At 40.5% G+C, this 13377-nt stretch overlaps 1 protein-coding gene across 1 annotated transcript in view; it reads right to left on the reverse strand.

The window, feature by feature from the left end:
• col12a1a (collagen, type XII, alpha 1a) overlaps nt 1-13377 on the reverse strand; it is a 60419-nt gene that overhangs the window by 19230 nt on the left and 27812 nt on the right. Inside the window, exons 30-44 of the mRNA XM_059352542.1 lie at nt 12667-12699; nt 11748-11887; nt 8069-8198; nt 7339-7478; nt 7087-7216; nt 4307-4449; nt 2845-2974; nt 2575-2717; nt 2298-2427; nt 1573-1692; nt 1302-1448; nt 1051-1167; nt 801-953; nt 629-703; nt 381-520 (exon numbers count right to left, since the gene is read on the reverse strand). Coding sequence (XP_059208525.1) covers nt 381-520; nt 629-703; nt 801-953; nt 1051-1167; nt 1302-1448; nt 1573-1692; nt 2298-2427; nt 2575-2717; nt 2845-2974; nt 4307-4449; nt 7087-7216; nt 7339-7478; nt 8069-8198; nt 11748-11887; nt 12667-12699 — 1871 coding nt within the window. The remainder of the gene's footprint in view (nt 1-380; nt 521-628; nt 704-800; nt 954-1050; nt 1168-1301; nt 1449-1572; nt 1693-2297; nt 2428-2574; nt 2718-2844; nt 2975-4306; nt 4450-7086; nt 7217-7338; nt 7479-8068; nt 8199-11747; nt 11888-12666; nt 12700-13377) is intronic.

Below are 13377 nucleotides of genomic sequence, written 5' to 3' on the forward strand. Positions count from 1 at the left end.
GAGTGGGACTGACCCCGTGTTAAGCTGGCTGTCTCAAGTATTCAGTGCTTATGGTGACATTTATCATGCTCCATCCAACCCATTATAACCTAACCTAATATGAAAACATAGACAATGCAACGCCAAAATGTAACACTGATTTGTCTGTATGCATGTCAAGTTTCCAGGGCAATATGCTAATTGAAAATGCCTATGCTGGGTGCATAAGCACATACATGTATGAGTGCATGAACACATGGTACACTTTTTGACATTTTGTAATGAAATCCCCCTATATAAAACACATTTATCGTCTTTCAAAACATTGCATATAGTCGGTTTGTGTCCAGAAAATGTACAAAGAGATAAAGATTAAAGACTGCACCAAAGATTCTGCTGACCTGCATGCCCTTAGGGCTGATCACATCAAAGGCTCCGGTCATGCTTGTGACAAACTGGATGACCTTGTTGAAGCTCTCATCTCCAATACTCCAGGAACCATCAATGAGGAAGACCAGGTCAGCCTTGGCACCTTTGCACACTGTGGCACAGGGACAATTTACAATATTAGTATAAAACTTAAAACTTAAAAAAAGACATAAAAATGACTATTTCAGCATAGTGATATAAATATCAACGGTTCCCTAACCATCTAGAGCAGGGGGGACTGTTGCTGGAGCAGGGGGGGTGGGAGGCTCGGTTGGCACCTCTGTGGGTTTGACCACTGCAAGACAAAACAGAAACACATGCACAACATTAAGAGTGAGTGAGAGCATTGTCATCTCATACATTTTAAACCAGCATTGAGGATGTTATCTTACATGTCCTCTCCTTAACGCTGACTCCAGGTCCCTCCAGATTGGGTGTTTGGGTAAACACTGTGGCATCGTAGAGAGAGTCGGGGGTCAAACCATCAAAGCAGTAATTATGCTCCGAGCTACTGACAGTGATCTCCTGAGATCCCTTCTTAGAGGCTAGAAGAGAGGAGAAAAAGATTCCAGATTCAGATTGCAGTAATCTAACAAATTCAAAGTCTTCATGAACAAGTCTAAAAGTGAGTAAAACACTTACGATCAATAGGATTCACTTTGAGTCTGTAGGAGGTGGCTGCTCTGTGAGGGGTCCACCTGATGCAGAAGGACTCATAGCCAACATTGTAGGTGGTCAGGTCTGTCACGTTCAGGTACACTAGAGAAAAAACATTTTCTTTGTGAACATACTTTCTCAACACGATGATAGATCAGCAGTCAAAACTAGAATCAACCATTTCATTTTGTGCAGGTAAATCTGTCAACGAATAAATCACAGTGTAATCATCTTACATGTGGTGCCTTGTCCAATGAGAGGTGCACTGAGGCCTGTGGGGTACTGTGCCAGCACCTTCAGGTCGTAGGTGGTTCCAGGTTTCAGGTTATGCAGCTGGTGGGAGGTAACATCTCCAGTAGACACCTCCAAGGACTCATCAGAGCCTGGAAGAGAAATTAAAAAAACAGAGTCTCATGTGTTTGCCTCTGATTTCTTAAGTAAACAAGTAACACATGTTCTCAGTAACATGTGTTAGTCAGTATTATCAACAAAACAACATGTCCATACCCTCGGGCTGGTAGATAAGCTTGTATCCAGTAACTCTGGAGGGGGCGGGGTCCCAGGACACCCTGAAGCGGGTGTACCACTCATCAGAAACACGAAGGTTCCTGGGGCCGAGCATACCCACTGTGAGAAACAAGACAGGGCAGCACAGTCAAGACAGGCTTCTTTTCATTGCAATGTGATGGAATTCCAGTGTATTCAGTGTTGTCAGCAGGGCAATTACTGCATTATAGCTTATTGCTTATTATGGCTTTTGAATTATGGTTGAAAAATATCTCAATGTGCGATCAAGGGTATGATAAATTCTGCCACATCAGAGGAAAAGAAAAGAAAATAAAGCCGCCTCAAGGAGCGGAGTGGCATTACTAAAGTAATAGGGCTTCTTTTGTTTGAAAGGCAGAATTAGGTAAGACACTGGCCAGCACTGCGAGCATGAGATCCCCCTCACTGGAGCACAGCCAGTTTAGAATTATCTGGCAAAGGCTCTCGGTGTGTTTGGCCTTCATGCAAAGTCAAGAATTTCACTTATTCCACTTTTACTTTACTATGATCCAGGATCCTAATCAGTGGATCAATCTATTCAGATTTTCTGCTGTGGATTCCTCACTCTGATGGTAGAATACTGACTGATACCTTTAATATGTGTCTGTCAGTATGCTTAGTTTCATGGACTAAAAGTATCTTTGAATCAGAAATACACAGATTGCACTAATAAAAAGAGTCCATACATGTGTGTCCATCTCCTTCCAGCTGTCCTCCGGCCCCATCGGCATACATGGCAGTCACTTTAATATTGTAAGGAGTGTCTGGATCCAGGTTCTGCAGGATCACATTGTTTCTGTTTCCTGGTACTACAGTCTAAAAGACACAAAGAAGTATTATTAGAAGAATGAATCAAGTAAATGTTTGGTTTATCACTTGGGACTAGGCAAAAATGGGATAACTGCAGCTCTAAATGTATTATATTATATATGCAACAGTGGAATCATGCGGAAGTAAGCTTACAAATTCCTCAATGGGGTCTCCTGTGGTCTGGGCATATGTGATGCGGTACTGTGTAACAGGACCGTCAGCATGTTCCCAGCTCACAGAGAGAGTGGTGGTGGAGGGGTCATATACACGCAGGTTCCTTGGGCCACTGCGGGGGACTGAGTGAGAAAACATGAAAAATTAAGCTATTATTTATTAGTGAAATACATATGAATGATCTTCACTTGCATGATCCATAGAGCCCTCAGATTGTTTTTCTTTAAACACACTGGCTCAGGTTCTTACGTGTCTTTCCGGCGTCACTGATGGTGGGTCCTTCGCCGTCGCTATACAGGGCAACCACTCCAACATTGTAATCAGTGTCTGGGAGCAGCTGCTGCAGCAGGGCAGTGGTGGTGGTCCCTGGAACCACAACCTGCACACAGACACCAAATACATCAGGAATAGACACCTTTGAAGTGCAGCATGTGTAGACTAAACAGTCAGTAAAATCAGACAAAGCTTACAGCAAATGTGTTTATTTTCTAAAAGAAAAAAAACTAACTACAATATAGACATAATGCAAATCCCTCACCCTACACATACACAAACAAAGACCTTTCCCCTCTCTCCTGACAGCTGCTTGTGTCGTACACAGCCTCTCACACCTCCCTTTTACTCAACAGTCCCTCGCTGTCAGCACTAAGTGAAAGGAAGAGCCAAATAACCCTTTGATGTTTGACAGCTGGCACCGCTGTTTGACCCAGTCTGACAGTGAAGACAGCTGATTACATACTCTCTCTCTCTGACTGTGGGTTAAATAATTGGAGAGAGTAAGGTCAGCGGTGCTCGAGGGCTGCTGATAACCTCTGTGAGTGAGTGAGGACGGGGGAGGGATGAACACTTGTGTAGGTGCTCACGGTAGAAACAGAAAGACTGGGTGAAGGGAGAGCACCATTGTGAGTTTTGGACCAGCAAATGGGTTGCTCACTATAACTTCATGGCAATGGAAAATGCTACAATAATTTCATGTTGTCTAAAATCTATTTTGCTGATCAGTTTGCTGATGTGCTTGAAGTTTTGATGGTGGTGCCACGCTGTGCACATTATTGGCTCCAGTGATGGAAAAATTCCTGCCATAAATATGAATCTCTATTAATAAAAAAGAATATTCCTCACTCTTCAAAGACTGTTTGTCCCAGCAGAAAAAAAAGCTGTTCGTAATGCAATCTTTCTTGCAGATGCTGGAGAGAGCTAATGGTGCCGTGTCAAAGTAACACTTGTGGATTCTTTTAGCAGCTCGAGAAGAAGCTGAAGATGTGGGCACACTGGAGCCAGATGTCATATATATCGTGTCAAGAACGGGAGTTGTAATTTAATGAACCCATTCTTGGTTTAAATCGTTAGCAGAGCCTAAAAGAATTCAGCTGGCAGAAGCTGTACCCATGCATGCAAACACAGGCACTCACATAATAAACAGTTTTCTTTTAGAAGATAAAGGTGAGGCTGATTCATTCCTGATAGCATATGGTAAACTATAAACTGTTAAAACTTTTTAATTGGCTGTGTACTCTAATTCTCCTCTTTCCTAATGGGGCCATATGATGCTCATTTGCAGGTTCATACTTGTTTGTTTTTCATTACAGCCAGGGAATGACTGTAACGGAGTATAGCGCAACTTTCTACCTAAATAGTAAATTGTGGCATTGCGCACCAATGTAAATGTTCTCTCTTCTTATTCATATGTGTGCTGTGGATGGAAACTCACCGACTCAGAGGGCCTGGCACCAGTCAGAGGAGCATAGACCACCCGGTACTGTTGGACTGGGCCTGTGGCAGCCTCCCAGCGAACATTCAGAGTGTTGGTAGATGGGTTGAAAACCTGGATGTTCCTGACGGGGCTGCGCTCCACTGCAGAGACATGAGTAATAGGTGGTCAGGCCGTGGTTAGAGATGAGGAAGTGAAAGGTTAGGGTGAGGATCAGGGGAGAGGTAAAACAGAAACAGGGTACAAAGTGGAAAGAAGATTGATGAGAGGAAGGTTGGATACAGAGCAAAGAGTGATCGCAGGGTGAAGGTAAAAGGGCAGAAACTCAAGTGGTTGGGAAGATTGGGAAGATAGATTGGGTAAAGGGACGAGATAAGGCAGAGCAGAGATTGTTTATGGCAGGTATACATAAGTGGGAAGGGGACAGAGGTCAGTAAAATACAGGCGAAAACCATCAATTTCACAAAAATAACTCCCATAAAGTTGCTACAAATGCATGTTATTTATTCCTATTTGTATTCTTTTGAGTTTGACCTGATCTAGTTTCATCAGGGTTCCCCCAGGACAGCACTTGCTCTCAAAGCAGTTGATTGAGTCAATAACAGCTCTGGGAACCGACAAAAGCTGATAGCCTCAAACTTGTGTTACCAGCTAGTTGAGCTCATCAAATAATTTTAAGTCTTGTGTCTTCACCCAAACATTAGCAAAACTATTGTTTCCAGTTTCGTTAAAAGGCTTACATGGTTACTTTTGTCTCTCTCCTCTGCCTATAACAGTACACCGTACACCCAATTTCAGCATTTTGCCCAACAAAACCACATTAAAACACATCAGCGTAATGTTAGTCTGCTAGCTAGCTGGCTAATTTCCATTGGGCTTTTTGAAGAAAAAGGCTTAACTCCAAAGAGATTGCTGTGAGTTTGGTCCACTCCGTGCCTGGTATAAAGCGCTAGATTTACTGACATGGGAGCCAAAATGGAAAGGGAGTTTTTTTTCCTGCTCTACTATTTGCTTGATAATTTCATACCATGCAGCTAATCATACAAACAGTCAAGTTTCAACCAAAATTTGTACCTAGGTTTACGTAGTCAAGTGTGGGGCTAAAATATAATAAAATAGACATAGATTATTCCCAGGATATTTGGTAATTTTAATACATATTCAGGTGTTTCCATGAGTGGAAAGCTGGTCTCAAAATTCCAGGTTTTCCAGGATGTATGGGAACCTTGTTTCATGTGGGTGGTTTACAAGTGTTTAAATGACGCCTTTGTGAATCTCCTATTAAGTGGTACTGTCATTTTCTTTTTGTCTCATTTAACATGGTCTAGACTTGTTTTGTGGACAGCCAGAAGAGTCCAGTAACTACATGAGAACATTTCAATGAAACTGGAACAATACTGGCCAGCGACCAACCAAGACAAGTTTAAGGCATTTTTTAACAATACTGCTATCAACAGGACGCTTCCTGTCAGTGCCCTGAAGGTTAATGAAAAGGATATACAAGGCGTATGTGTAGCCCTGTGTGAAGCTTTCCTTCTAAAAAACCAAAGCAGATGTTTAGAGGCTTTGTGCCGCTCCCCATTATAACCCCATAAATGCAAGGGAAAAAACGCAGTGGGCAAAACACAGTGAGTGAGCTTCCGTACTTTAAAGTTACACAAACCAAAGCCTGTTGCCTAGAAAGCCGCTTTGAATTTTAAGGCACAATTAACAGTTAGTGGCTTGCAAAGTTAGCTCAATTAGTGAGAGCAGATGCTTCTTTAAAATGCATGAAAAGAGGAAAATCAATTGAAGTTTGAATAGAGGTGATAATATATTCTACAGAGATATCAAAGCTTTAAGATAAGGTGTAAAATCTTTTGATACTGTACATGCTGTAAAAGAGTTTGGTGAACATGTCTAGGAAAAAGCCACAGAACATGAAGGACCATTGGTCCAGGAGGAAAAATAGGGGTAACAGTAGGAGCATGGAGCATGACCTTAGCCAAGTAAGTTGAGGGCCATAAAACATATAATGCTCTCCATTCATTTCTTACCCCCCTTCTGTTTCTTTTTCCCAAAGGAGAGCCAATTACTCAATACACCAACCCCCCCAACCCCCCATTTCCCAGCCCCACCATTATCCTGACCACTAGCCTTCAATCCAGCCTATAAATGGACAGTATTACGGTAAAGAGAGAGGAGACACCATTATAACGCTGCCAACCCGGAGGAATTCCTTCCTACGCAATCACCCCACAAAATGCTGACTCATTCCCAGCAGAGATCGGTGGTTTGAAATTGTGGGAGAAACTGGAAAAATGTGTGTTCTTCAAAAAAAAAGTCCAAACTAAGCTGACTGAGCTTAATCCTGTCATTTCATGTTATGCGTTATGATACATGTTACATGGAAGGTGTGAATTTAGTGTGCATTAATTCACCTCCTGAGAAACAAATGGCATTTGAGCGGTTTGGCTTGGCTCACAGCTTGTGAAAGGATTTGGATGATATGAAGCAAATCAGTTATAAATGGCTGCCTCACTGAAGGTTTCTGACATTCAGTTACAGCCAGCCAGCAACCAAGGCCAGTAAGTTCACTCTGGACTCACATGAATGGATTCCTGAAATCCCACTGCCGTCATGCAGTAAGTCATCCCTTCTCTTAGTCTGCCTGGGCTATTTTAAACCCTGAAACCCTGTCTTTCTAAAAAAAAATGTGACTACTGCTCCTAAATGTCCCTGCATGGATCACCACTGTCACTTGTGACCCACACAAATAATTATATGCATGCAGTGCTTACAGGTTTTGCCATTCTCAGACAAGCGTTGTCCCTCTCCAGCAGAGTAGATGGGAACCACAGTTACTGTGTAGACGGTATCAGACTGCAGGTTCTTCAGCACAGTGTTGTAGGTGCTGCCTGATACCTGGGCCTGGGCAGAAGCATGATAAGACATACATCAGGTTGTGCTCCGGTATTGCCTTATTGTGATTACAAGAGAAGGACATTTTCATTTAATGTGGTCTAATGCTCAGGAGCTATTTTCCAGCTTACCATCTCTTCCTCTCCTCCAGCTGCAGGGACATAGTAGATCCTGTACTGACGCACGTTGCCCTCAGCAGCCTCCCACAGGACATTCAGGGTGCTGGTAGTTGGGTCAGTGACCCGCAGGTTCCTAACGCCGCCCAAAGGCTCTGGGTTAAGAAAAAAGTAAAGTAAAATTGAACTGTCATATCCAAACAGTAGCTGCAGGTACATGGACAATATCTCTTCAAACCAATTGAATTCACTCTAATTAGAGATTCCAAGTTATCTGTTTACATGAACGCTAAATAAAGTGATCTGATAAGATCTACATGGCCTAAAGCATTCAATCAACTTTTTTGACTTGTGCAAAGTGGTTCAGCTTGCTTTGAAGCATCTAATCTGCCAGAAATATAACAGAAGACTTTTTTTTTTAACTCCAGGGAGCAATATTTGCATTTGACTGTTCTTTGTAATGACAGTGAAACTTTTCCGATTTTCAACCAACCTCGAGATAATGCAGATGTACCGCCAGATTGGAGGTTTTCCTTTGAGGCAACTATCTCAGCAGCACATATAAAAGTTCAATCAGCCACCAACAGATTGAGGTGGTTACATCAGGCATTTATATTCTGATTAGGCTGTTATTTTGATTATTAGTAGAAAATTAGGGTCCATTTAATGGATGCTAATGCTCTTAAATAATTTCTATGAGTGTACTTTGTATCATGAGGAGTCCCCAAAGAGAAGCACTACTCACTGGTCTTTCCAAGACCGTTCAGCTCTCCGCTGAGTCCTTTGGCGTAGACCGCCACTACGGTGATGTCGTATTCAGTGTCAGGGGTCAGCTTGGGCAGCAGGACTGTAGTTTTCTTTCCTCCAACCTGGGTCTATTTGGGGAAAAATAAAAGTCAGCTTCCTTGGCTTACATATTTTAAAATCATATATCCTTATAACTCTAAAAGCAGTCACGGATGCTGTAAAATGTTTGTGAACCCTATATGATCATATTGAATGTAGACATAATGAATTCAGCTACTTAAACATTTATATTTTCTATTTTGTAGGAGATGCAAATGTTGTCTTTCTTGCTAGAGCTTTCAACAACCTTTTGCACCTGTAGTACAACTGAGGGAAAAGATATTTGATCTGTTTATCGGATGGGATGAAAAGTTTAACAAGTCTCCATGTGTGTGTTAAAATGATGTCAATAACCTGATGGAAAGAATTCTACCTAAAAACTATTAGACTGTCAACATTTCAGAGAGGGAAAGTTTTTAATGTGTTGTCGGACATGATTAATATGCAGCACACTGTCCAAGGTAAACCTGCAAGCTGATGGCTGAAACAGTCGGATGTCTTGTCATAACAGTCATGACTGGTGATGAATTTACTACATTTCGTCTGGCTGTGTGCTTGCATGTGGATTTGTGTATGATATTGCACGCGCCTGTGCTTTTACGTCCACTTTAATCCTCTGTGGATTTCTTTGATCACTGCACAGCTCTGTCTCACAACCAACTGGCTGAATCATTTATCAGCAAAGAAAAAGAAACAAAAATGAGGACATTTTATAATTTGGCACCGCTGTAGTTTTCTTGTACACCAGTTGAAAATATGTGTCAGACATTTCCGAAAAGAGACTTGTTGTCCCAGACGAAATAATGCAAAACTAACTGTGTTAGCTGTTGAAATGCTGCCAGTGAACCAAGACGACTTGGCTGACGCTAGCTTGTTAGCTTCCAGCTTTCCATCAACCTTTCAGTGTGATATCACCCAGGCAATCAGCGCAACTAAATGTCATCAATTACTAAAGAGGAAAACATTCCACCTTGTGTTAAAAGGGAAACTAATAGTCAACCAATGACCCGAAAGCTGAGCCGAAAGTGAATTTTGCATAATACTTTTGACAGGGTAAATTATAAGGAAAGAAAAATTAACATAACCCTTGTGCCTCACTAGGGACTTCTGTAGCTTTTTTTTTTGTGAGTGTGAGGGTTTTTTCTGTTTTTTTTTAGAATTTTAGAAGTTAAACCTCGGCTCCAATCATATGTTAATAATAAACTGTGCAGCCATAATACAGACATTCAGACCCTAAATAACAAAAATGTCCTCATTGAAACCCATATAATTGTGGTTTTTACCATTTTCCACCAGATCAAGACATTTTCTAATGTTTACCCTATGGGGCAAATACATGCTTATTCCCCCTGGTTTCCATTTGGGTTATTGCCGCTGTATTATGGAGCACCACAGTGTTTGATGAAATGCATCAAAGTCAGTTTTGTTGCTAATCATTCACATATTTCTGACTATGAAAAACATCCCTGTGTATTTGGTATACAGAAAATAATTCTCTTTCGTTGTTGTGGTTTTATGCTTGTGTTTTTTAACAGCAAAGTCAGTATGTAAATTAACTGGCGCTTAACCCTCTGGTATCACTAAGAGCCAAAATTATTGCTAAAACAAAAGTGAAAAATTGCAAATTTGGTCCCGACACTGCATATGGCATGTTTTTGGAAGGTTTTTTTTATTGAAAGATTTTGGAAATTTCAATTTTTCTAATGGGTCTATAACACACTGTGTACAAAAAAAGTAGGGGGAAAAATTTACATGTAAAGCTGTTATAGCGTTTTTTTGGAAGACAACATTTTTGTCCTTAATGGCCTTAAAGTGTAGTAAAGTTTAAATCTGACACTACCCAAAAACTAAAAATGTAACAAAATAAATTTTGTTCCTATTTTTTGACATATCCAAGACTATGATTAAGGCAAATGCCCCAGCCAAAAAATATTTATTATATGGAAAATAACTAAATTTTTGTGTTGTTGGGTTTTTTTTCATAAAAAACATCAGTGACATCACATAATCAAACTGGCATTTTAAAGGGTTAAAATGCAAAAAATGTTTAAACATTTTGTAGTTTTAAGCAGGGTGGAAGTTTTTAACACGTTTATGATAAAAAAATAGAAAAAACATTTTTTTCCTTAATGACCTTAAAGGGTAGTAAATGAAAGTGATCCCAGAGGGTTAAAGGGTTGACATTGTGAAAATGAATGAATATTTGGTAGTTATCAGGACTAATTTACTAAATGTTAAAACATTTAACTCAGTAAAAGTGAAATATTATATTCATATATCATACTTTTAAACCATTTTCTTGACACTGACATTTCTGCCCTAAAGGACATCAAAGCAAATTCTTTAAAGTGAGAAAAAATAATTCAGCCTTTAGCTGCCCTCTCCAGTATGACAAGTGTTGGCTGTCATGTGGACCTTATTAAAACAGGTGAAAGAACAGAGAACCAATAGGCAGATTTGTGATCGTTGCAACTCTGTGCAGCATTTTTTAACACAATCTACTCACAATGTACTCTCTCATTACACAAACATATTGACCCGACAGGGCAAGTGCATTCCATTTTTGAAAACACCACACATACTTGTTCAAAGCCAAATAGCACACACTGCATTTGAACCCTGACGGTTTAATCTCTGCTGTTTCTGTTCACTGTCTCCCTGAAGAGCTGTTGAACTATCAGTCCTAAAAATGTGCCATGTGAACTTTTTACAACATCTAAATTCTCTCTTAAGCAACTTTTCACAGCCCATAAATGCCAAGTAGTGAGATGAAATATCTTCTAATAAAATTGTTTGGAACATCCTCCATTGATTTAAAGGGTTGTTTCGCAGCTTATCAGTCTGCAGTCTTGCGTATGGGCGTGTGCATAAGCACCGTTTAGCATGCTTGCTTTTAAGTCCTGCTTGTGGAAGCAATGAGAAATGTCTGACAGCAAATTGAAACCAAATATTTATCTGACATCCAAAAAGACTTTTGCGCATTCAGTAAGGCAGCCAAAAATGCATGGCCAGTGGGAGACAGTCTGCAATGTCAGGAAAGGGGGGAAAAAAAAAACTAGGAAAGGATTTTGTCCACATTAATGCTGCCGTATCCAAACAACAGATTAAGAGATTTGACTTAGGATAAACTAAAATAATGCAATACGAGTGGCAGAGTTTTGGTTGTGCGTATATATATATTTCCTGAGGCAAATAAGCTCCGGAGGAAGAAACAAATCCGGTGATTGAGTTAGAGCTCAAGGAGCTATGAACAGCAGTTTGCCTGGCTAAGTAATGCTAGACTCAAGAAGAAGAAAGCAAGGAGAAGAAGATTAAGGAGTAAGTCGCTAATATTTTAATGCCAGTGCTGCTGCTACTGCTTTATTTCCTTTATATTAAAATGATAACTTGTGTTTCTTTGCCATTAAACTTCAATTAAACTTCTCTCCCTTTGATTATTTTACTAAAACCTCAATTTGCTCTTTGGTGTTTAGAGATTTCATGCATGGGAAATAAAAGCAACTTGTGATTTAATACTCTTACTAATTTGATAAAACATGATTAGTGTGATAAGTGTGTTGGTGTGTTGTGAGACTTACAGTCTGGCTCTTGCCTCCAGCTGTGGGGACGTAAGTGATCCTATAGTTCTGGACGCGACCTGCAGCTGGATTCCACCTGGCGTTCAGAGTGGTGGTGGTTTCGTTGAACACAACCAAGTTGGTGGGAGGTGCATTAGGCACTGGAAAACGCATGCAAACACACATATACCAGTTACAACCATGCCGACATGTCAATCTGTCACGTTTGGTCAAAGCACTTTTTCCATGGATTTCCTTGAAATCATCTTTTAAAGGCACAGTCCTTGATACTTTGGTCAGCTCGTGTTAAAATGTCTACTCCATCTTGAATCTCTTAAAATGCTCATTCGCCATCAAATTTCTTTTACTTCTACGAAATTCTTTATGGTAAAACATTGCAGGTTTACCAATAATTTGTATCAAGGATTGCAGCTTTAAAGAGGAAAAGACAATCCTTCTCTCGGATTTGATCTTTTCTGAAGCAATGATGGATTCTTGTGAACAGCAATGGATTGATGGAAGGATGCTGGATGAATGGATGGACTGATAAATGCAATGGATAGATGGATGATGGATGATGAATGATGGAATGGGCTTCAGAAACAAGAATTCAAATTCCTGGTTTTGCAAGGCATGCATTGCTGAAATTCATCTTCAGCCATTTCATTTGTCCTTTGACTGAATGAGAACAGGAACAGCCATGAGATGAATGGTATGGACAATGGGTCAAACACAGACAAAGACAGACAAACACAATAAAATTGGGTATGGTGCATCACAGCACCATACTGGAGCAGTGGATGGGTTAAGGGCCTTGCTTGATGATGTAATGATGGTTGTTCGATGAACACAAGTGCCGATGACTGGTTGAAATAATAAAAACATGCTTTCATCACTCGAAATAAAAAGCATCCTCTTGCTTTACCACAGATATACTTACGTCTGTTACCACCCTGCGTGGACCCTATAGGCACTAGAGGCAGAAATAGAAAGGTATAATGGGCATACCCTTTGCTCAACATTTCACTTTCACTGCATATTTCCAGAAGGTAAAGTAAGAAGGTAAATCAGTAGTCTAGCCTTAAAGTCCCAGTGAAATGAAAGATGCATGTTCCCAGTTTGAATCCTCTGATCAAATATATTTCCCAAAATCAGTATCTGAGTATTTTTACATCAAAGTCCCCGTCCTTCTTTTCCTTTAAAACCAAGGTAAAATATTATAAAACTAAGTCCAATTAAATGAGACTTTCTAGCCACGCTGGTCATATAAAACTGCATCATTTATTGACTGTAGTACCTAGCAGGGCAACAAGAAAAGAGATAAGAAGAGTAGTGTGTCTGAATATCAGTGGGCCAAAGACTTTGAGGTTAATTTCAGGAAGGCTTTCCCACTCTTCGGCCGACTCTCTGTCGCTTTAGTGCAGCTACATAAAGACTTTGCCAGCAGGTGAGCGGGGAGCTCCGGCACTGCAGGAATGGGGCGACTATGCATGTGCTGCCCGCACTGCAGTGACTCAAAGCCGGTGGAAAATCTGCATGGAAGTGTGTGTGGAGCCAACAGTCCTATGTGGCTCCCTATAGCACTAAACTCTAAGCCAGCCCATTTTTAAGTAGTCCAATCAAATAGGAACAATTTTATTTAAATTCCTCT

Source organism: Centropristis striata, chromosome 16, assembly GCF_030273125.1.
Source record: "Centropristis striata isolate RG_2023a ecotype Rhode Island chromosome 16, C.striata_1.0, whole genome shotgun sequence".
Classification (NCBI taxonomy): Eukaryota; Metazoa; Chordata; class Actinopteri; order Perciformes; family Serranidae; genus Centropristis; species Centropristis striata.